General features: G+C 42.0%; 1 protein-coding gene across 5 annotated transcripts in view; it reads right to left on the bottom strand.

The window, feature by feature from the left end:
- KIAA1549L (KIAA1549 like) overlaps positions 1 to 25,534 on the bottom strand; it is a 298,917-nt gene that overhangs the window by 47,926 nt on the left and 225,457 nt on the right. For all 5 annotated transcript variants that reach the window (XM_063782837.1, XM_016920649.4, XM_016920651.4 and 2 more), the window contains 3 exons: positions 19,385 to 19,566; positions 16,219 to 16,436; positions 7,439 to 7,568 (listed from right to left, as the gene is read on the bottom strand). In XM_063782837.1, the coding sequence (XP_063638907.1) occupies positions 7,439 to 7,568; positions 16,219 to 16,436; positions 19,385 to 19,566 (530 nt within the window). The remainder of the gene's footprint in view (positions 1 to 7,438; positions 7,569 to 16,218; positions 16,437 to 19,384; positions 19,567 to 25,534) is intronic.

Genomic DNA, 25,534 nt, shown 5'->3' with positions numbered 1-25,534 from the left:
TCAATGGAACAGAACAGAGCCCTCAGAAATAACGCCACATATCTACAACTATCTGATCTTTGACAAACCTGAGAAAAACAAGCAATGGGGAAAGGATTCCCTATTTAATAAATGGTGCTGGGAAAACTGGCTAGCCATATGTAGAAAGCTGAAACTGGATCCCTTCCTTACACCTTATACAAAAATCAATTCAAGATGGATTAAAGACTTAAACGTTAGACCTAAAACCATAAAAACCCTAGAAGAAAACCTAGGCATTACCATTCAGGACATAGACATGGGCAAGGACTTCATTTCTAAAACCAAAAGCAATGGCAACAAAAGCCAAAATTGACAAATGGGATCTAATTAAACTAAAGAGCTTCTGCACAGCAAAAGAAACTACCATCAGAGTGAACAGGCAACCTACAAAATGGGAGAAAATTTTCGCAACCTACTCATCTGACAAAGGGCTAATATCCAGAATCTACAATGAACTCAAACAAATTTACAAGAAAAAAACAAACAACCCCATCAAAAAGTGGGCAAAGGACATGAACAGACACTTTTCAAAAGAAGACATTTATGCAGCCAAAAAACACATGAAAAAATGCTCACCATCACTGGCCATCAGAGAAATGCAAATCAAAACCACAATGAGATACCATCTCACACAAGTTAGAATGGCAATCATTAAAAAGTCAGGAAACAACAGGTGCTGGAGAGGATGTGGAGAAATAGGAACACTTTCACACTGTTGGTGGGACTGTAAACTAGTTCTACCATCGTGGAAGTCAGTGTGGTGATTCCTCAGGGATATAGAACTAGAAATACCATTTGACCCAGCCATCCCATTACTGGGTATATACCCAAAGGACTATAAATCATGCTGCTATAGACACATGCACACGTATGTTTATTGCAGCACTATTCACAATAGCAAAGACTTGGAACCAACCCAAATGTCCAACAATGATAGACTGGATTAAGAAAATGTGGCACATATACACCATGGAATACTATGCAGCCATAAAAAATGATGAGTTCATGTCCTTTGTAGGCACATGGATGAAATTTGAAATCATCATTCTCAGTAAACTATCGCAAGAACAAAAAACCAAGCACCGCATGTTCTCACTCATAGGTGGGAATTGAACAATGAGAACACATGGACACAGGAAGGGGAACATCACACTCTGGGGACTGTTGTGGGGTGGGGGGAGGGGGGAGGGATAGCACTGGGAGATATACCTAATGCTAGATGACGAGTTAGTGGGTCCAGCGCACCAGCATGGCACATGTATACATATGTAACTAACCTGCACATTGTGCACATGTACCCTAAAACTTAAAGTATAATAATAATAAAAAAAAAGCAAAAATTAAAAAAAAAAAAAAGAAAATCTCTTAAATCGTCCACTTGGTGTAGCCTATGTGGCCCTGTGCATACAACCTTATAAGGTAATAGGGAAAAAGAAACATATAATCTGCAATGTACAATATAAACAAAATACACGTAAAAGCTGGCTTTATTTAAATTTTTTTTTCCTTTTTCTTTCAGGACTCGTATTACTGAATTTACATACATTAAGTGCACATATGCTTCCATGGTTCCAATGCACTCAATAAATGTTTGCTAGAAGAAAGAAAAGGAATGTCAATTCCCAAGGGGTGTTTACATTTGTCCACTGGCCTCCAGCTCCTGCAGGGGCTTGGCAGACATACGTGGCCCAGGAGTACATAGGATTGTAAGGAACTAGTGGACTCTAAGCCATGCTGCTTAGGACTAGAAGATGGATTCCCCCAGCTGCTGGGCACACTGCCAGCTGTCAGTCCTCTTATATCAGCTCTTGCAGGGAACTGCCCTTGGCTAAAGAGAACAGCCTCACCCAAGGACATCCAATGACTAGTCCATTCTAGAGTACATATGCACAGCTGCTTCCCAAACTTGAGACAACTCTTCAGGGCCATCTGAGCTGCAGAGCCTCCATGGGGTCAGCTGAGGCCTTGTAGTGTCTGTACCATAGCCCAACTTTAAAAGCTGCCTAAATCTACTTCCTCCTCTCCCTGAAAGTATACCTACAGCATGCTGGGGACCCTGGCCTGAAAGAAGTGGCTACCCTAGGTCAAGAGGGTAGGAGGTCCCAGAGTCCGGGAAAAAATGGGCATGGGCAGGCAGGTACCAAGAATAAGAGCAGACAGGGTCCAGAATGCAGGGGATCAGAGAGAAGATGCAGGCAGATAGCACTTGAGTGCTGCTAACAGAAGGCAAGTTGTTTATCTCCTGCCCAGTGGGAAGTTGCCTATAGGGGAGGGAAATCCTTGGCCTGCAGGGGAGGCCTGGCTCTGAAGGAGGTCACTAGGCCATGCTGAAACCCCTCCGCCTCCCTCTCAAACCTGACAACAAGCATCCCACCTCCCATTCCCCACTCGCCAAGTGGCCTCCATCACTGGGGTTGATAAGTATCTTTCTGGGCAGCCATCAACCTGGTGACATCTGGACTTTACCTAAAGACCTCCTTCACCCTCAAACACCTCAATCTCTTTGCCTCAGGTTCTCCCAGGGAGCCTGATTTCCCATGAGCAGATATTTCTCTTGGATTAGAAGTCCCTGTTAAAATATAATGTACTGTAAATTAAGTCGAGATAACATATCAAGCCAGGGTTGTTACGCTCATGTTAGCTGGGAGAGGTAGGAGAAGGAAATGAAAGGCTAAGATGAGGGGCTATGGAGGAAAGTTTTGGGTGAGATGCTAAGGTGGTAATGGTAGTGGGGTCAACACAAGAGCACCGAGGTCAGGGGGGCAACAAGCAGGTTGCTTCTAGAATAAAGGACAAAATCCCCAAATCCAACCAATTGCTTCCCAATGGAGCAACAAGCTGGTTGTACCCTTAATTGGCACCACTCCATTACGCAGCACCAGGGCATTCCTGTGTTGGCCTTGGTCCCTGACTGTTACGCCAAAGCTGTAAGGTGCTGGGGCAGGTGTGGGAAGTGGGTGGGCAGAAGAGATTTCTATTAATAATAGGAATACAAATTTACCGAGGAGGCCCCAGATTTGCCATAAGCTTTGTGAGCAGTCAGGGACCTTCCAGATAATATTTCATTGTTCTGCAAGTACAACTCATCAAAACAACCGTTTCAGTTCCTTCATCTCCTTCCAGTAACCACTGCTCACCTGTAACAAAGGAAGCTGGGTGCACTGTCAGCCTATAGGCTTGACATCAGACAATGCGCCCAGGCCTTCCTCAGCAGGCTGTTGTGGACTGAGCTCTGAGAAACGGGCTCATTTTCCCCTTTGGGATATACTTTTATCCACTAGTTGCCCCAACTGCTTCCTGAGTATTGCCCTGCCTGGTAATTTTTCTCTCCTCTCGCTTTTGCCTGGTGCCTGCCGTGGAGGTAATGGACAGGCAACCTCCTTGTAGTGTGCATTCCTGTACTGTTGAGGCTGAATGGCTAATTTTTATCTCCTGGCGTTCCAGGAGGTTGTGGCTGTGGATGAGACTTCGGTCCTGTCCGTTAGATGCACTTGTGTGCACTCCGGACAGAGGAAACGGTGCAGGCCCATCTTTCTGCTGCCTAGGCTGCTGGAAGCTGGGTTGCTGAGCACCACAGTCCTTAACTCTGGTTCTGTGGGGCTCTCTCATTCCTGGATCATGCTATGACTGTGTTTTCTTAACCTCGGTGTTCCAGGGCAGGCCGCTTCTCCGTCTTCCTGCTTGAGGAAGAGGCAGCAGCCCCTCCTCAGGGCCAGCCCTGTGGTCTTGTTCTAGGAATCTTTCCAGGAACATTCCTTCAGCCCGCCGATGATTTTGTGAGCGCCTAATTCCTAATAGTCATTTTTTGGGTCTGTTTTAAACAGCTGATGTTTTCAGTTTTCTGCAGCTGGACCTCGCCTGATACCCCTTTTTATAGATTACATGTACTTTTCAGCTGTAGAAGCATCTGGTTTCAAACATTTCCCCAAAGAAGCCCTCTGGAGTGAGAACTAATGACTGTGATCGCCTCTTTGAGATGCACCAATGAATCAACCATCCTTCTTAACATTTTCAAACCCACTGCCCACATTTTAGGGTCTGAGCCCACTGGACTGGCAACTACCTGCAGTGCATGGAACTTCAGACAAGCTGCTAGAGGGAAACTAAGAGAAGTAGTTTGTAAAAGTCCCTACTTCATTCATTTTCAAAGTTATAATTCAAACAATAAATTTCAGAGTCTCCCTCATAGCCAAGGCACATAGCTGGCTCCTTTCCTGCCACGGATTTTTAAACTCCAAAAACAGATCAATGTTGAAGAGGTGCATTTTTCTTTCTGGGGGATGATTTAATGATTACTTACCTTTTGGAAGCAAAGGTTTCATATCCACATACTGGGGTAAATAATTTGGCTGATAAAGGAAAAATCACTTCGGTCTTTATTCTGCCTGAGAATCATATTTACAGCATTTTTTTTTCTTTTCCTCACTGCTTCATTATTTTCCACATGACTTTCATTCAGAAAATAACATTTTAAAAATACTTTGAAATAGAGATATTTTTGCTTTTACACATTAGGCTGACATTTTCTTTTCTACCTGCTTTATACATAGGGATGAATTAAATTCAATGCCAAAGTTGGTTTAATAATATGATCTGGTCTTTTGGGAGTTTGGAGCATCTTGTGAAAATAACACATCCTTCTAATGGGAATGTGTCCTTCTAGAATATTATTACCAAGTGAGGTATTGTTAGTGCCGGGAGTGTACTACATCCCTTAGCTGAAAGAGTGACCAAAAGGTTGAAGATTGTTGCTGTAAAACACAGTGATCCCAAACCCCTTGGAGCTAAGGGTCTCCCTTCTATAGGCCCTAGTAACTCTTGTTCTATGGGAAAATTGTGAAACAATCCATGCTGCTACAGTCCTGGTGCTAAGATTTGCCTGTGTAGCATGTATTTGCTTATTTATGCATTTATTCATTTATTTTTACGTTCAGGCTTTTCCTTTGGGACTCCAGTCATCTTTCAAAAAACGCAAAATTAAATCAATCTCCCAGTGCTTTTGCTTCTACGGTGTCAAGGTTCCCCAACCTGGCAGAAAGGACTGGATATTTTGGCAGGGCTTCTAGATCCCCAGACCCAGTGGGAAGAATGACATGTTTCCAATTGAATGACCGGCTCACTGCTGTGCTAATGGATTCTTTTGCCAGAAGCGCTCTGGTAATTTTAGAAAATCAAGAGCTTAGAAAATGAATGCATTGTTTAAAACTATGACTCACTTTTTTTTTTCTACTTTATTTGCTGGTCCATGTTTTGCTTGTGTGAGTTATTCATGTAAGAATGCTTGTGAGCCCTGACATCTAGCTTCTTCCAGAGGTTCAAAAATATAGGATATGGATTATATTACATAAGGATAGATGTATAGTGAGGAAGGATGAATACAGAAGCCATACTGCATGGTGGTTAAGGGGAGGGGCTCTGTGGCTGGGTAGGCAAATTATATAACTGGCCTCAGTTTCTTCATCCATACAATGGGCATAATGAAAGCATCTACTTGGCTGGTAACTATGCAAATGTAATGAGATAATACACATGAAAAGACTAGAATAGGGCTTGGTCTATAGTGAGCAGTTGGTAAATATTAGACACTTTTCATATGATTAGTATAAAAAGCACAAGAGGAGATATAGGTAAGCAATTTCATTCTTACAGTCAATAGTCTAAATTCTTAAAGCCATTCCCTAGATGATCATTTTTCTCTGAAGGGAGCTTATCATCATATTTTTGAGATCACATGCACTTCTCAAAGCAGTATCTATTTTAAAGAAGTCTATTAGAATAAAGCAGGCTTCCCCTAAAGTAACATGTACTTGGTGTACTTATACATGTCTGTAAGGGTTAGCAATCTCCTCCTAAAAATTATCTGTCTCTTTCTATTGTTCTAGGTAAGTTGCTAACATGACATTCCAAAGATGCTAAGTGAGTGCTGCAAGTCATGTCACTGTGGTTAAAAAACGATCTGCAATGTTCTCTTTTTAAGGTTAATAGGGAAACCTCTGACCCATTTCCTCACAACTGTCAAGGTGTCTGCCTAGAATCTCACTAAAAAACCCTATTAATGCCAATCTTGAAATAAATTGAGAATCCTACTGTGTCTCAGATGCCTGAGCAGGTGAAAAAGTTCCCCAAACTAAACAAGCATCGAGGAAGAAGGTTCACTGTTGGTGGGGAAAGATTAACTGGAAGCTTCCAATGCCTGATTTTTAATCACAGGCTGATTATCAAATTGCTGAATGAATTTCACATAGGAAATATTTTTTTATAAGGAGAAAAATTAACATTGAATAATTTAACCTAGTGGAAAAATAAAAGATTTGCCCAAAGCATCTATAATTTATAAAACTAAACTACCAAACTGTTTTATGAAAAAGGAAAAAGAAACAAAAGATAAGGGTAACACTACTAACACAAACATCAAGTTTAAATATAAGGAAGGTGATTAGAAATTCAAATTACGTAGAATATATCTCTGTTTTTAATTGGACCATTAAAAAATCCCATTTTAAGGTTTTGTGGCAAAAGATGACTAATCCTGAGGGAGAAAAATATTGTTGCTTTCCAATTAGCATGGTATATTTAAAAAACCAAGTGTCAAACTACAACTTCTTAAATTACAACGTAAGTTTATCTAGATATATTTGAATTATAACTCTTATTAAAGAAAAAATTTTATTTGTATTTAGAGAAACATTTTAGGGGAATGGGAAGGAAACACTGTTCGCAAACCTAGATGTAGATTCAAGATCATGTGAAATGCTGGGGCAGGGTGAGGCATTACTGTACCTCTCAGCACAGGACAATTCACCTGAGCTCATGGGTCCAAGGACAAGTCACAGGGTGCAGGGTTCTGGAGAGGAGGCACCAAATTGCAACTCCTCATCTGGGGAAATCTGACGGGATTAAAATAATCTCTGCAGCTTGGTCACGTCACTGAACATAAGCATGTGCTTTGTCACATGAAATTATCAAACCGCCCTGTTGGACATCTCATTGTTTCCATGGCATACCGAGGAGTTATGAAATCAGGAACAAATCCAGCTTTTCAATATCGCTATGAATTAAAAGAAGCCTGTGTTCAAGTGAGTTCTAACCCATGGCCATGGTCCCTGCTGAGTTTCTAAGGACAGAGGGGAAAATAAATTAAGGGCATTTAGAATATCCATTGAGTTTAAAGTCCGTAATGTGCTATTCATAACATGGCACAATTCAGAAATCGTGATCCTTTTAGCAATAATCTGTTACTCTGACACATTCCAAGTAGTCCTACTTTGCAAAATAGGTAATAAAAAAATAGAAAACATTTTAGTGCTTTTTAAAATTCCACAAATATGTGGTAAACCAAAACACAATGGGACGCTCTATCCCCCTTGCCTTCAGGGGAAAGGAAAGCTTGTATTTACCCAGCCCACCAGAGACTCACATCGTATCCGCTGTTGCGGATTCCACGCCGGGGTCGCTCCCGAGTCACCAGAAGGTCCATCTCGGTTTCCCCTGGACTCGGGCTGTTCAGAGACTGCCGGCTTCGGTAGACAGAGTTCTTCATCTGTTGCCTGAAGAAAATTCAACAACTGTTATGATGCAGCAAATGCCCTGACAGATGGAATTCTCCACTGATCCAAAGTACAGGCAACCAATGAAGGGTTTGGATTTGCCTCACAAATCTCAGAATTGATGGCATTTATTCCCAGGATATAAGGGGCTGCAGAAAGAGTGAAATAAAGATTTTTTTTTTCCAGATGCTGTAATCATTTGGCTGAACTGTAAGTGTTCTTTCATATGGAAACTAGGTAACTACAGTCAATTGCAACATTGCAACCTCATTTAAAATTCTGCTGATGGCAAGACCAGGGGTTCTCCCTTGACCCTCTAGGACAGCTAACGCTGATGGGAACAAACTTGCCTTTGTTGACTTTGTTAACTCAGCAACCTCCTGTTCCTTTTACTCTTTCTGGTTTCACACGCAGGATTCTATGATGTGTTAATAAACCCTGTAGCTAGTGGGCTGCTTAACATTATGACTGTGGATAGATTTCTTTTCTGCTATTACCACAGTAGATTTCCTTCCAGACTAAGACGCCATAAACCCAGATGTAATTTGGGGCTTATCCATTCATCCACCCTCACATCCACCCACCCACCCATCCATCCATCCATCCATCCATCCGTCCATCCATCCACATCTATCCATCCACCTACCTACCCATCTATCCATCCGTCCATCCATCCATCCACCCACCTACCTATCCATCCATCCATCCATCCATCCATCCATCCATCCATCCAGCCTTCCATCATTTACCGAATGCCTACTATGTGCCAGGCACCATGGAAGATGATGAACATCCACAGTGAACAAAACAGATTATGGCCCCTCCTCTCCTAGAGATTACATCCTAATGAGAGAGACAGATAATTAACATGGTAATTTCAGAGTGATAAGTGCTATTAAGCTGTGACAAATGGGGACTAGGATGGGAGACAACTTTAGATAGGATGATCAGGGAAGGCCTCTCTGGGGAGGTGACAATTCAGCTGAGTCCTAAGTGGAGCCAGTCACACATTGATCTGGGCACAGAGCATTTCAGGCCCAGGGAGTAGCACATTCAGGGACTCCACTCAGCTACTGCTAAAAAATTCATACATTTGTCACTCCTGTCTTGTCTCCACTTGTCATTAGAAAAATCTTTTCAAAGAGTGGGAAGTAAATAGCAACATAGTGAGGAGATTGGCTACACTTTTCTTCTTCCACAAGAGGTAATTTTACAAGTGGGGGTGAGGCTTATTGGGGACAAGTGAGTTCCACACGACCCTGCAAGGTGGCAAAGGGATAGCACTTCCTTCTCACCCAGCTATAAGTCTCCCTGTGATTAACTTGCATTCTAAGACTATCTATCTTCAGAAAACTCTCCAAACATTGCCTTTTTTTTTTTTTTTTTTTGATAGAATCTCAATCTGTCACCCTGGCTGGAGTGCAGTGGTATAACCTCACTGCAGCCTTGACCTCCTTGGATTAGGTGATGCTTCCATCTCACCCTCCTGAGTAGCTGGGTCTACAGGCACATACCACAAAGCTAGGCTAATTTTTTTGTAATTTTTGTAGAGACAGGGTTTCACCATGTTGCCCAGGCTGGTCTCGAACTCTGGGGCTCAAGAGATCTGCCCACCTCAGCCTCCCAAAGTGCTGCGGTTACAGGTGTGAGCCTCTGTGCCCGCCAACACCACCTATGTAATGTCTCTATTCTAAGATTCTAGCTATTCATGGGTTGAAGGTGAAGAGACTGTATTATTTCTTCCCAGTGACTATGTGGGAAGCCCTAGAAACCTGGCAGGCTTACACATTTTTTTTCATAGACACACAGTAAGTTAGTCACAGAATTACAATCATACATAGTCTAGGAGAGGCAGTAGAATTCTAAGGCAAAGCATTACCCTTGCCATTAGCCTTGGGAATACAGCAGACACCACTGGTTCTAGACCTTCACCATGAAGAGCTTATACCTGCTCAAAGAGCATCTGTTGCCTTTGCTTGCCTATTACCTGTGATAACCTTCCTTTGGTAAGAGCATCATGATGTCACTTGGGGGCTCCCTTTCCTCCAGGGGTAGGCATGTGATTCAGGCTGGACCAATCCCAGCATCACATCCCCATGGCCACAGTGATGGGTCAGGGGCTGGGCATCTGACCTGAGTTGTTCTGGTGGGACTGAGTCTCAGGGCTTTTGCTAGGGCAACTAGGAAAGAGGCGTTCTCTTGGTATTGGGATTTCTAAGAAGATAGGATATATGCCAGGAGTTGCTGGCAGCCGGTTTGTCACCATGAGGTAAGAGCCTGCCTGAAAATGGGGGCAGCAGAGAGTGAAAAGAGAGCAAGATCTAACATAGGAGACATCATCTGACCCCTGGACCCAGCCATGCCGAAGCCTGGACCTTTCAGTAATGCTCAATAATATATTCCCCTTTTATTTAACCAGTTTGTGCTGGATTTCCATCATTTGCAGCCCAAAGAAGTCTGACTAACTCTAATAACGGCACTCACAAGCTAATAGTATAAACTGTGCCCTATAGCTATCTGCAATTAGAGGCTTCCTTTAGGGAAGCACAACCTCAGTGAGCTGTTGAAACAATCTGCTCCTAGTGATTCACACCTTCTGCAGACTCGAGAGGAATTCTCATCCTTGACCTAATTACACATCATTTTTGGGAAAAGGCAGACTTTACAACTGTCTTGAGATTATCAATTAGCCCATTTAGAAAAGATTTACTAATAAGGGTGGTGGTGGAGTAAATACTAAGATTAGCAATTGACACTTAAGTAGGTTATTTTGCAAGTGTCAGAAGTACAATAGCGAGAGTGTGTAAGCCCTGTCAAGAACTGTAAATGTAGGTAACAGTGTCGACATTGAAGTGCATACCAGTCTACTTTTGTCTCGGAGGCAACATCCCCTTAAAATATACAGCTTAAAGGCTGCTGTTTAACATGGATTTCAATTTCCAGACCACCAATGCAGGCCTGGTGTGCAAGCATCTATGTAAAAATAAATTAGACTCTCAGGTAGAGAAATTACCTGTTTTAATAAGATAGCATCCCATTAGGTATATTCATTTCTTGTTGATATTTTGCTATATACTTTTTAAAGGCAATACATTTTGAAGCATACAAACTTGAGAACTAAGTTTTTTTACCTCTGAAAATACTGCTGGGTGGGTAATGATGAGTTTTACTTGCTGGTTAATCCCAATACAGTTTAAGAAAGTAACTCTCAAATTATGTTCTCTTTCTATGGAACCCCGGGGTTCCATACAGATGGCCTGGGAAGGACTGAGGAGCGGGAGGAGGCCCAGCTTCCATCAGAGCAACTCCATCTTTATATATTATTACCTTACGTTGGGTTCCCTAGAAGCAGGTTCTAGAATGATTTGAGTGTAAGTCATTTATTTGGGAGGTGGCTCCAGGAAGCACTAGCTGGGGAGTGGGGAAATGACAGAGGGAAGGAAGGAAAATCAATAAAGGGTATGATATGGAGTAGATTTGTGTTTTGGGTAACGGAGGCTCAAGCCCACTGGAAAAGTGTGGGAGACAGTTGTTTTAAAAGGTAGGTTTTATTATTTAGGTATGGCATGGCCAATAGATCAGGACAAGACTGCCATTAAAAATATAGCTTGAGGCCGGGCACTGTGGCTTATCCCAGCACTGTGGTAATCCCAGCAATTTGGGAGGCTGAGGCAAGCCAATCAAGAGGTCAGGAGATTGAGACCATCCTGCCCAACATGGTGAAACCCCGTCTCTATTAAAAATACAAAAATTAGCTGGGCGTGCTGGCGCGTGCCTGTAATCCCAGCTACTCGGGAAGCTGAGGCAGGAGAATCACTTGGACCAGGGAGTCAGAGGTTGCAGTGAGCCGAGATAGCGCCACAGCACTCCAGCCTGGCAACAGAGGGAGACTCCATCTCCCCGAGCCCCCACACCAAAAAAAAAAAAAAAAAAAAAAAAAAAAATATATATATATATATATACACACATATATATATATACATATATATATATACACATATATATATACATATATATACACATATATATATACATATATATATATACACATATATATATATATACATATATATATATACATGGCTTGTTACACTCACAGATCCCAAGAGGAGGGAACAGGCCATACCACAGGGGAGTGTGACTAATTTTGATTGAATACCTTTGGCAGATTCTGGGGCACAAGGGCTGTCCTGAGTTGTCTGGTACCTGGCCCTGGGGTAATCAGGGCAGACAGACAGTGACTCAGGGTGGAGAGCCCTGTGAGACCATATAGAGCAGGCAGTTCATGTTTGGCCTCTGCAATGGCTGCTTTGCACATGAAAGGCATGTTTGCCGGTGAGTCCTTTATTAGCCTGGGGAGGACAGTAGCCTGGGGAGGACAGTTTCTCTGGGGTCAGCAAGGCCCCAGATGTCCAAATCATCAAATATAGAAACTAGAAAATGTAGTTATTGCAACAGTGTAACTTATGCTTCCAGTTCCCTTGCCAGGGGTATTTATCCATCAGTTTCCATCTGTTATGGACTGAGGATGCTCCACAGTGTCTTAACTACATGACACTTCTGGTTGGTGGCTGCCGAGAAAAAGCCTTTAAGTTGGAGTCACAGATGCCTGTAGCAAGTAGGATGCTGCTGGCCTGGACAGGCTCAGGGAGAGCTGAGGGCATGGACTGGGGCCGCCAACAGCAACCATCTCAATTATGTTATGTACTTTGTGTCTCTGGGTAAGAGTTTATAATGTAAAAATGAAGTGTTCTGATTTTTTTAAGACTCTGAAAATGATTTTAAAAGATTTAGTGATGAGTCAACATTTGGAAACTAAACTTTGTCTTTTATTTGATTTAATTTAGGTCTTAAGGTAAAATTCTGGTTACTGATTGATCTAGTTTGGATATTTGTCTCCACCCATATCTCATGTTGAAATGTAATCCCCAGTGTTGGAGGTGGGGCCTGGTGGGAGGTGACTGGATCATGGGGGTGGATCCCTCATGGGTTGGTGCTGTCCCTGTGACAGTGAGTTCTCGCGAGATCTGGTTGTTTAAGAGTGTATGGCATCTCCCTGCCCCAGATCTCTTTTGCTTCTGCTTTTCCTTCCACCATGAGTAAAAGCTCCTTGAGGCCTAAGAAGATGCTGGTGCTTTGCTTCCACAGCCTGCAGAACTGTGAGCCAATTAAACCTCTTTTCTTTATAAATTACCCAGTCTCCTTTTCAAAAGAAGATATACATGTGGCCAACAAGCATATGAAAAAAGCTCAGTATCACTGATCACAAGAGAAACGCAAATCAAAACCAAAATGAGGTACCATCTCATACCAGTAAGAATGGCTATGATTAAAAAGTCAAAAAATAGTAGATGCTGGTGAGGTTACAGGAAAAAGGGAACTCTTATACACTGTTGGTGGGAGTGTAAATTAGTTCAACCATTGTGGAAAGCAGTATGGCAATTCCTTAAAGAGCTAAGAACAGAACTACCATTTGAGCCAGCAATTCCATTACTATTATATACCCAGAGGAACAGAAATCATTCCACCATAAAGACACATGCATGAGAATGTTCACTGCTGCACTGTTCACAATTGCAAAGATATGGAATCAACCTAAATGCCCATAAATGACAGACTGGATGAAAAAAAATGTGATACATATACACCATGGAATACTATGCAGCCATAATAAAGAACAAGATCATGTCTTTTGCAGAAACATGGATGGAGTTGGAGGCTATTATCCTTAGCAAACTAATACAGGAACAGAAAACCAAATACCATATGTTCTCACTTATAAGTGGGTGCTAAATGATGAGAATTCATGAATATAAATGGAACAACCGACACTGGGGTATACTTCAGGGTGTAGGGTAAAAGGAGGGAGAGGGCAGAAAAAATAATTATTGGCTAATAGGTTTAATACCTGAGTGATGAAATAATCCATACAACCAACCCCATGACAGAAGTTTATCGATATAACAAACCTGCACATGTAACTTCAAACCTAAAAGAAAAGAAAAAAAAAAAAAAACTACCCAGTCTCAGGTATTTTTTATAGCAATGCAAGAATGGTTGGCTGGGCGCAGTGGCTCACGCCTGTAATCCCAGCACTCTGGGAGGCCAAGGCAGGAGGACTGCTTGAGCCCAGGAGTTTGAGACCAGCCTGAGCAACATGGCAAAACCCCATCTCTACAAAAATAAAAAAATAAAAAGAGACTGGCCTAATACACTGATGCTACCTCTGGACTAGAGCATGATTCCTTCACTTGTCCTGCTGTGGCTTGGTCACTGAAAGCAGAACCTCTGGAGGGTTATACTGTGAACAGTAATTAACAGGTAACTCTAACCTGTGATAGCAGATAAACAGTCAGCAGTCTCTGGAGTCAACAGCAGAGTGTGTCAAGAATAATACCTCCGAGCTTACCGAGGTTGTCACTCTCTTTTTTTCTGTCTGTCCCTCCCCATTCTCATCTCTGGCTGATCCTCTCTCCATTCCTATTCCTAGCCCACCCAGTTTAAGGCTCTCCATATTTTCCCCTTAACTGGTCAAAAATGTTTTAAAAGTTGTTTTTGGTGCTTTATGATCATGAAACCATTTCTTCAATGAACATTTGCTGAGAATTAGCTACAATACACGTGGCATTAGCAGGTCATCAAAAGGCCCCAAGAATCTGGCCTGCACCTGTGCTAGGCAGAGGTGATGCCTCTCTACAGAAACAAGTTTGGTTCATTCTTCGTTCATTCTCTTTTCATAAAAAGCCTTAACTGAAATTTTTGTTTCTCAAGTAACTTCCTAAGTTTCTTTAATTTGTACATGAAAATGATTATGTTAACGCAATTCATAAAATTTAGCCCCACCTCTCACCTTGATTTTGTGGCTTTGATTCATTTCCCCTGAGTGTCAGCATGAAATCCAGGAAAAGCAGCTCCCATCCCAGCTCCCATCCCAAAGACCACCGAAGTAAAACTCCCTGAAGTACAAAATAAAAGCTAAAGAACCAATCAGCCTCCCTATAAACTCCCCAACTTTTTTCTTTTTTTTCTACAGGTATTAACACAGTGACACATGCATTGTGAACCCTGTCATGGTGTGATTTGATATCAATAGCTTGTCATACCAACCAAGCCTAATTAGAAGCATGGTAAATTAAGCACTGGCTGAGAATTTCCTCTTTTCTTTATTGAAAATAAATTATGTTGATCCAATTCATAAAATTTAGCCCCACCTCCCAGCTTGATTCTGTCGCTTTGATCCAAGCCTGTCACAAAGTCATTTTTGCTTTTAATAAGTACTTACTCAGGCCAGAAACTGCCCTGTGGCTCCCAGTCTGTGGAGAATGTGTCTGTCATGGCTCTGTGGCATGTCGGGGTGGGAGCATGCTCAAAGCCAGAGGGAAGTCACCAAGGAGACTGTGTATGGGAAAGAGGTGGCCTCAAATCATGAAAGTGCTTCGGGTAGGTAGGAAAGGAAGAAAGGTGGACATGTTTGGGTTCACTAACCTCTGCCTTTGACCGTGCATGTGAAATCACTCTGCTTAGTCAGCAACAAAGCTTGGAAGGCTGCAGCCATGGTTGAATGTTTTTCCCCTCCAAACCTCATGTTGAAATTTGGTTCCTGTCATGGTGGTGTCAGGAGGTGGGACATTTGGGAGGTGACAGGGCCATGAGGGCTCCTCCTCATGGGTGGAATTATTTGGCCTGCTCTTGCTCTCTCTTTGCCCTCTGCCTTCTGCCATGGGATGATGCAGCAAGGAGGCCCTGCCAGATGCTGGCACCTTGATCTTGGACTTCCCAGCCTCCAGAACTGTGAGAAAATATGTTTCTGTTCATTACAAATTACCCAGTCTCAGGTATTCTGTGATAGCAGCACAAAAAGAACTAAGACAGATGCCAATTTAAACCATCTGGCTTAGCCCTTCCTTGCTGGGACAGGACTCCCTTTTAGATCGTTACAGCACCTCATACTTCAAACACCTACCACACTTGTCATTAATAAACTTTTGGGGTGATTCTTTCTCTCCCATTAGACCCTAAGTTCCATAAGAGCAGCAATAGGACTGTCTTGTCCACAATTAAATGTTGAAGGAATTTGAATTGAATGAATGAATAAGCCCACATGAGCATGACAGCATTCAGCATCTTGAATGGTACCTAATACATAGCAGGTGACAATATATGTTGAATAAATGAACAAGTCTGTGAATGGATGAGATAAACCAGCATGGAGCTCTGAGCACCTGTGCAGTAAGTACTTACTGAGGCTGAATGAAAAGGTGCAGCATGAAATTTGGTTTTCTTATGCAAGAGCCTCTCTAAAACAATTGAACAATACAATGTCCCTTGATCTGGAAGTTGCACCATTAGGTAGGTGATAATTATAATCTTCATTCAGCTCTGAAAAAGCAACTGGTTTGAAAATACCATTAAGCTAATGGACAATTATGGTTGTTTGCCCAAGTATTTTTTTTTTTAATGGCTTTAATGTTACTCTCTTTCAGACTCATTATAGAGCACCTGCTTGCACAGACCAGCATGGTACAAATCAGTGGACTGCAAAGATCACAATCCTACAGTACCAGATAAGGAACCAGGATATACTGCCCAAGGCCTGCCCTTATCCCACCAATGATACAGCACCCTTTACAGAATCCCTTAGAGACTGCACCTGTTTTTAGACTCGGTGAATGGAGCACAGAGTTCTGAATCTGGATCCAAAACATGCTCCATTTCCTTCGGGGCTTTTTCATACATCTTTTTTCTTTCGGTCAGACCCTTGCTCGTCTCCACTGCAGGGAAGTCGTAATATCCCTTCCTCTTGGCTTTGAGGCGCAGCTTGTTCCGATAGTGCTCGATGTCTGACTTCTGCTTCAGGGCTTTGTTCACCTGGGGAGAGAGACAGTCTCAGGCCCAAACCTGACCCAGTGGGGCTGGCAGGTGGGAGACTTTCACCAGGAGGTTATCACTTCTAAAAAAGCCATCACAGGCATCACCTCCGGGCCTCTGAGCTAGCCAGGCCCACCTGCATCCCATTCTGAGACAAGCCCACAACAGTAGACTACAGATACTGTGGAGCGTGGCACTCACCTGAATCACCTGAGACCTTCCTCCAAGGCCTCCTTCTCCCTAGTCTGTCCTGTCTCTGTTCAGGCCTAGGCCTGACTCCGTGCTCTTAGCAATGTGGCTCGGCCTTAATTATGCCTATACCCTTTTGGTTCCTCTGTGTGGGTGCCTCCGCCAGTTCTCAGTGCCCTGAGTCTAGCTCCAGTCCTGGGGAACCCAGTGGCCTTCGCTGCCCTTCAGCTGGTGTCCAGCTAGATAAGACAGCAAGTTCCTGAAGAGGCTGAGCTGGGGCAGACAGGGTGGAAGGGGAAGCAGCTGCTCCCAACGCCTTTCCACACTGTCAACCTGCATCTGACAGCATGTTTTTGTAAATCCATGCCTTTCTTAAGAGATATGTAATTTTGAAGCCTTGTATGGCCACTAACATGAACCAGGTCCTGCCCTATAGGGCAAAGGCAGTCTGGTCTTTCAGAAGGGAACGTGGCTAATGTACCTTGCAAACTGTTGGAGATATAAGCAGGTGACTGTGCTAAATAAGTAACAAGTGATGAGAATGTCACACCAACGTTTCCGAACTTTCTGTTTTTATTATGCTTTCTTAAAAATAATCTTTAAAAGAATGTCGTGTAATTTACAAAAGAAAAACGTATGGATTCTGGGTTGTGCTTTCTTCATTTAAACCAGCCACCCATAATAGAAGGAGGAAGAAAATTACAAGACAATCTGTGTCAGGCTCCACAAGGCAGCAAATTATACAGAACAGTTCAGGGCTCTCTTCCAATCCAAATGCCAGCAAGGTCCATTCCTTTAACTACCAAAATACAGCATCCATTTCTGGACAAGGAAGATGCTGATTTGCTCTCCTTCTTTGACAAGGTGATGGGCCTGGGAGGAAAAGGGGGTGATAAATTGAATCTATCCCAGATTTGGAATCTGTCTCTATGACATTCACATCATTAAGCTGGGATGAAAAGATCCAGGCCTAGTGGCCATCACATGTATCCATAACTGAGCAGAGGGTCCAAATCAACAGCAGTTATCAATGCATTAGTGTCAACCTCAGAGGCCTCTAATTATGGGGTTTGCATGTCTGGTGGCAGAATTGTGCCCAAGAGAAAATTCAATGACTGTGACTGGTTTTGAGAAGACATTCAGATTCTCAAATTGTAGAGCCAAGGGGCATAAAATACATGATCTTTCTTCACTGGCTGTCTAACGGGTGGTGATAACAACAACAGTAATAATAATAATAATAATAATAATAATCATCATCATCATCATCATCATCAAAGTGCTTATTGTGTGCCAGGCACTAGTCTAAGTAATTTACATATATTAAACAATTTGATCTTCACAGCAGCCCTATTTTATAAACGGAGATACTGAGGCACAGAGAAATGAACTAACATGCTTAAGGTCACACAGTAAGTAAAAGATCTGAGGTTCAAACCCCTGAGGCATGGCTTGAGAATCCATACTCTTTTAAGCACAATGCTATTATTCTCTGATAGGCTGTAGTAAGTAAAAGAGAGGAAAGGAGCACTGGACAGGAAGTCAGGGGACCTCAACCTCATGGCTGTCACCATAACCTGCCGTGTGACTTTGAACAAGCCACTGGACCCCTCAAGCTTCAGCTTGTTGGTTTAAAAAATGAAGAGATTGAAAGAGAAGTGCTCTGTACGTCCACAACCAGTTATTTTTTTTAAATCAATGAAGGTTTACCCATCACATCTTTAGGCCATCTCAGTCTTTCTGCCCAGAAAACAAGAGTTGCTTCCTGAGTTGGGTTTATAAAATGCTTTTATAAGTGGCCCAGATGCTGCGTATTTACAATAACTGGTTTTATAGGGCCATAGCATGTTCCTTGAGGTGTGATGGGAAAAAGACTAAAACTTTGGAAATCTCCCACCTCTTGCAGGTAAAAATAGCTGGGTATAAACAAATGAAATTAACAACCAACCTGACAGCTTAAGAACAGAGAAAAATTAAGAGCATGTGTGTGCACATGCTTGGGCACACATGTAATGTAAATGTTCACATGTAGGGTCCAAATGCATCTTCTTAAAGTTCATAAACATTTGCAATCCACTGGCCATTCTGCTGCTGAAGATGAAGGAAATGCAGATAATTTTTACCCAACTTCTGGCATCTATCTATCTATCTATCTAATTTTCTTTGATGAAATCATCACTCTATGGTGAATGTTACAATTTTTTTTCTTCAGACTCTTAGGAAAGTTGATTAACATCATGATATCCATTGATAGCTTTCTGGAAGCAGCCAATGAGTTGTTTCAAGTTTGCTCAAAGGAATAAATGTCATTTCAAAGTCCCCAGAGTGGCCCACATCCCTGTCCATATGACGTTATCTTCCCTGGTTCCCTCTCAATTCAAGCCCCTTCCATCCCCACTACAAGCAACATCCCACAATGGACAGTTTAGGAGTGTCACCAAGAAAGGCAAAAGGCTGTGTGTGAGAGGGGGTCGGGGAGCAGAACGCCTGATGCTTCTCTTCATAATCACATTTTTTTTAACAGTTCCTTCTGGGCTTTTAATGAACATAGGAAGTGCTCTGAAAACATCACCCAACAAATTCATTTTGGGTGACTTGTGTCCTGATTCATTCTGCAGAGGCCTGGTACATGCAGAGGTAAAAATGACCTATACGGCCCTAGGTGCAATCTGCACCCAGTATTCACAGGTGTTGTTCCTTCGTCCGAATTTCCCAAGTCTGGCCGGACCATCTCCTGCCCTGGGTCTCCAGGCACTTACCTCGCCGTTGAGGACTGCCGATGACTCCTGGCTCCTGTCCGAGGTGGGGGGCACCATGGGGAGGGCTGTGGGTTTTATGGCAATGAGCTGCACAGACCCAGAAGATGTGTCAAAGGGTTCAGCGGCCACCTTGCTGGAGTTGTCAAATAGAACCGCTCCCTCCTCTTCATCACTCGCTGGCACTGAAGCACAACATAAACACATCGATTTTATGATGTTGGGGAGCTGTGTGATCCCAGGAGAATTTATGTGAGACTCACAGCCTAAGGACATTACTTTACTCAAAACAACCTCAGAAACGACAGCATCTGCTTCTGTGCCAAGGACTCACTACTGCTAGCGGTTTTCCTTTAAATTTAAGATCTGTATGATTTATCCCTCCATTGCCTTATCAATGGGTAGGAAAGAACTGTAGAGGTTTGAATTTAAACAGTAAGAACCATTCTTTCAAAACTATGACATAAGACAGTTGAAAAAAATTAAAAAGTAACTTCTTTCTCTATGTTTGAGTTGGAGGTGAGAAAAGTGAGTTTGGCCAAACCTTGTAACTATCCTTAAAATCCGACAATCCTCAGACTAACAGCATTCAGTTCAGGCTCAGACAGCAATGCTACCAATCTTTACAAGATGTTAAAGTAACAAGTCTTTCTTGGTCAACAAGCCACAGTTAGAGTGGCTGACACTTTTTTTTTTTCCTCTTCTGAAGGTTGTTTCCCCAGTGATTTGGGTTTTGGTTTATTTGTCTAAAATAAAAGAAAGCTACGAAAATTCCGCCAGAGAAACTAATTTGAAGCTACAGACAACTCCCCTAATTAAGTAGAAGGATTTCTACCTACGCTCTGTTAAATTAATCCTCCCTTCTGACAGATAATTCTGCTGCAATTGCTAAAAGACACCAGTCTGCCTTGAGCTTCCATAACTAAGCTGACAGAAGTTCCAGGGCCCCTGGTATCTTGCTGATTTACTTGTTCTTAAAGCATATTCCCATTAAGTAACTATAAGAAAGACAGCTTATTGAGCATGGCTAGGCAAGAGATACATTAAGCCTATTCAAACAACTAAACCAGTAGACACTTTAGGAGGAAAAGAGGTGTTATATAAAATATGAATGTAATAGCAGTGTATTCATCTTTCCTCCTGTCTGCTTGAGAGATTGGGATGTTATTTAAATTATTGAGAAACACATAGTTTGTATCATTCTGTCACTTATCATAATCACAGAAGATTTGTCAAATTAAGCCAAGTAAATTGTTATTTTTACAAAGTGGCTAAAACACTTCAGAGTCTAACAATGGGTTATAATTGGATTTTTTTTTAAGTTCTGTGGGCTGATTTGCAAATAGCAGGCCACCAAGCAGCCAATGAGAGAGGAAAATCTCTATTTGAATGTGTTACCAGATGCATCCATATTTTTAGATGTAGTTTTGCTGGGCAGCTCTGGCCTGGCCACCATCATCTGCCACCTGGACACTTGCTATACAAGCCATCTACGAAAGCCAGCCAATAAGGTGGCTCCTAAGAATTCTCACCCCCTGATATTCATACCCAGGATGAATGGGACTGACCTGTGTAACCAACAGGAAACTACAGAAATGACAACGTGTTACTTCCAAGGCTTAGTTGTAAAAAAACAAAACAAAAAAAACAAAACAAAAACTCATGACTTCCACCTTGCTCTCTCTCCGATCACTTACTCTAAAGAAAGCCAGCTGCCACATTCTGAGGACCTTGAAGCAGTCCTATGGAAAGGTCCATGTGGCAAGGATCTGAAGCCCCTTGTCAAGAGCCATGAGTGACCATCCTGCAAGCCCCAGTCAAGACTTTATTTTTTATTTTTATTTTTCTCTTTTTTAAACTTCAATAGCTTTTGGGGTTCAAGCGATTTTTGGTTACACAGACGAATTCTATAGTGGTAAATTCTGAGATTTTAGTGTACCCGTCACGTAAGTAGTGTATCCTGTACCCAATATGTAGTCTTTTATCCCTCACTCCCCTCTCACCCTCTCCTCTGTCCCCAAAGTCCATTATATCACTCTGTGTGTCTTTGTGTCCTCATAGCTTAGCTCCCACTTATGAGTGAGAATATATAGTATTTGGTTTTCCATTCCTGAGTTACTTCACTTAGAATAATGGCCTCTAGCTCCATCCAAGTTGCTGCAAAAGACATTATTTCATTTCTTCTTATGGCTGAGTAGTGTATTCCATGGTGTATATATACTACATTTTCTTTATTGGTCGATGGGCACTTAGGTTGGTTCCCTATCTTTGCAATTGTGAATTGTGCTGCTATAAACACACATGTGCAAGTGTCTTTTTTCATATAATACTTCTTTTCATTTGGGTAGATACCCAGGAGTGGGATTGACTGCTGGATCAAATAGTAGATCTACTTTTACTTCTTTAAGGAATCTCTGTACTGTTTTGCATAGGGGTTGTACTAATTTACATTCTCACCAGCAATGTATAAGCGTTCCCTTTTCACCACATCCATGCCAACATCTATTGGTTTTTGCCAGTTAAGACTCTAGATGACAGCTCAGGCCAACATCTTGACTATGACCTCATGAGACCCTGAGCCAGAATGACCCAGCTAAACCAGTCCTAAATTCCTTACCCACAGATATGATATGAGATAATAAATGCAGATAATAAATTTCAGGTTGCTAGGTGCTGGGGTAATTTGTTACATGGCAATAGATAACTTACAGACCTTCTAAACAACCTTCCACCTCTGAGCTTTCCCTCTTCTCCCTCTATCCCTAAAATACATATTCCACCAGTAACCAGGATGGATAAACTTTGCAGAAGGTAACCAGATGGCATTCTTCCCCTGACCAGAACCCTCTGAAGGCTTCATCTCTGTCAGAATAAAACCAAGGTCTTCCCGCCAAGGTCCTGTCAATCTAATGCTGGCCCCCTTGCTGAACTCATTTAGTCCCTCTCCCCTCATCTGCTCTGCTCCAGCCACAGTGGCCTTCTTTTTTCTTTTTTTTGGTGGAGTCTTGCTCTTGTTGCCCAGGCTGGAGTGCAATGGCACGATTTCGGCTCACTGCAACCTCCGCCTCCTGGGTTCAAGGGATTCTCCTGCCTCAGCCTCCCGAGTAGCTGGGATTACAGGCCCCGCCATCACGCCCAGCTAATTTTTGTATTTTTAGTAGAGACGGGGTTTCACCATGTTGGCCAGGCTGGTCTCGAACTCCTGACCTCAGGTGATCCACCCACCTTGGCCTCCCAAAGTGCTGGGATTACAGGCGTGAGCCATCGTGCCCGGCCCACAGTGGCCTTCTTGAACACATCAGGCTTGTTCCCATCTCAGGAATTTTGCACTAGCTATTCCCTCTGCTCAGAATGCCCTTTTCCCAGATCTCTATATGCCCAGTTCTCTCTTGCTTTTCAAGTTGCAGCTTAAAAATGACTTTCCTTAACCAACAATCTAATCCCCCCTTCATTACCCTGTTCTATTTTCTTCACAATGGTTACCACTACTGATATGTTATACTGATTTACAGTGTACCCTCACCCCTTTCCCTAGACTAGAAGCTCCATTCTTGCCCATCTTTTTAAAGACTAATGCCTATTGCTTTTAACAGTGTCTCACATATAGTTGGCCTTCAATAAAGATTGGTTGTGAGTGAAGAAATGAATGACTCAATTTCCCTGACTTGGAAAAGGAGATGCTGTTAGTACCTGCAGAACAGGTAACCATGCAGAACTTAAAGTCATGCTATCCCTCAACCCATCAGAGGGTGAAGAGATGGCACTTAGCATTTTTATCGCTTCTGGATGGTGACACCCTCACTCCCCAAACTGAACGGGGTAAGGTGGGCAGCATAGCACTAATGGGACAGGAAAATGACACCTTGGGAATTGTACAAGCTATAGTTATTTTTCACTCTTTCAAAAAAACCTTTACTCAGATTTGTACAATTCCTCTAGGCTTTTGAAGAGAAAAATAATTAGTTATCCTTCCCCTAAAAAAGACTTTATAGGCAAATATATTAAAAGACATTAAATATTAATGCATCAAAATGTGGTATGAACACAGCAGGTTCATGGGGATTTTTAATGCATGATTAGTCCCTAAAGAAAAAGCATGGGAGAATGCTTAAGGGGCCACAGTGAAACTGCAAGTGTCTTAGCATAGCATCACATCACAGTAAATGCCACTGAATAGTTATCTTGTATCTGATTGTGCCTTGTTTTTACTGTTGTTTTTAATTTCAGTAAATCAGGTTGGACAGAGAGATTTCATTTCTTCATGTCTGAACTGGCATGGGGAGTGCCTCCCTCTCCCATTTGAGGCAGAAAGTGTTCTTATCCAACACATGCTTTTTCTGAAAATCTCATTAAAGCTCAGACAATCTACAATAGCATCATTATTCTCTAGTATTATTTATTAGATAAAGCAAGTCTTCACTTCATTGGGAAGGCAAAGAAAGAATAACTGAAACTGTGTTTTTGAGCTAGTATCTCTGACAAATCTTCCTTGCTGTTTTAATTCCAGATGCCCCATAAAGAGCTCCTAAGAAATTAGTAATTCATCCTCTAAACTTTCTAATTCTTTGCCTGCGTCACCTGCCCCATACCTTAGACAGGTGAAGTTTGATTATTAATAGATTCTGAGCCCTACCAGTGAATTCTCTCAGTGACATAAAGGAAGGGGGCATACTTTAAAGGGTTCAGGCAGGTGGTTGTTTGCTTCCAAATGACTTAAGATGCAAAGATATGTATTATTTTCAAAAATCTTGAACTTATTTTTAACTCTTTCCTATTAAACATATTTTCCATGTTTAGAAATTGGCTCAGAAATTCAAATGTCTATTTGGTTGAGAAAGCACCAAACTCTTTTTGCTTTCAAAATCCTAGCTCTCATGTCTGACTTTCCCACTTACATGTAAGCATCATTATGAAACAGACTCTAAAATTGCAGCGATGGTAACTGATGTGGCCATTGAGCTATAAGGACCTATGCCAGCCATCTGGCTAGCAGAATAGTGTCTTTTCCTTTTAAAGTTCTTTTTTACATAAAAGAAAAAGATTGGAAGCTACAGATGTAACAAACCTGATAGAAAACAAGAACAGTTTTAGAATAACAGCCTGCTACATTTAACATTTATTAACCTTAGTAACTTAAGCTTCTGTGAAAAATAGATACTAAGCCATAAGACAACAGTATTTGAATATTCCATGTCAACAGAATAATGGATTCTCAGAGGCCATGTGCATACACAAAGTCCTCAATACTTTTTGCAAGCTGGCAAGGTGATGAAAATATACTTTTTTGTTTTCTCCACAATTCCATTCAATGTCATTTTCTTCCTTCCTTCCTTTGGTTCATCTTCCAATGCAATAAAATACACTATTGATTTTATTGGTAAACTCTAACCTAGGATTATGATAAAATGGAACCCTCTGATAAAAACAACACGTGTACGTTTTCATAAAGTTCTATCCTAAAATTCTGATGTCTGTTGAGTTTTACATGAGACAAGTTGGTTCTATTGGTTCTACTGGAAAATTTCAAACCTAAAACCTTACGGAATAGAAACCTGTAAACAGAAGCAACCAGCCCCCCCAAATTCACTGGGTTTACTTTTGGCAAAAATAAAGTGCAACCAAGCAAGCACTCTAACCCTGGAAGGATGGCTTTTTAATAGAGCAAACAAGCAAAAACCTCAACCTGGCATAGTAATTGCATTTTATTCCTGCACCCACCTGTTTTATTTCTAAGCCTTATATTTAAATAGTCAAAGTGACCTAAATAGAATAAAGAGGCAGGAGGAGAGGGCAGACAAGCAGAAATGGGCAAGGTCAGCAGGGACATCTAGAGCAGGCCAGAATTTCACCAGCTAAGTGGGGAGTGATGGGGTCAGGAACCAGCCCCACTCTCTCATCTTCTATGGATTATTTGCAGGGAAGGGGAAAAGACATCACTTTGCAAATGTGTATTCATAAAGAAAGGAGCTTTGTATGGCACAGTTTAAAGCAAGAGAAAGGGCATAGAACAATATGCACATTGATTCCATTTAATAAAACAAAATAAAGCAATACAACAAAAAACAAAGATACATGTGTATTGCCATATGCATAGTAAAAAGGTCAGAGAAAGACATACATTGAGTTATTCGGGGTCCTCTGAGGACTGGGGTG

The sequence above is a fragment of the Pan troglodytes genome, chromosome 9 (assembly GCF_028858775.2).
Source record: "Pan troglodytes isolate AG18354 chromosome 9, NHGRI_mPanTro3-v2.0_pri, whole genome shotgun sequence".
In the NCBI taxonomy this organism is placed as follows: domain Eukaryota; kingdom Metazoa; phylum Chordata; class Mammalia; order Primates; family Hominidae; genus Pan; species Pan troglodytes.
Note: the sequence above shows the minus strand (reverse complement) of the source record. Positions and strands in the feature narration are given on the sequence as shown.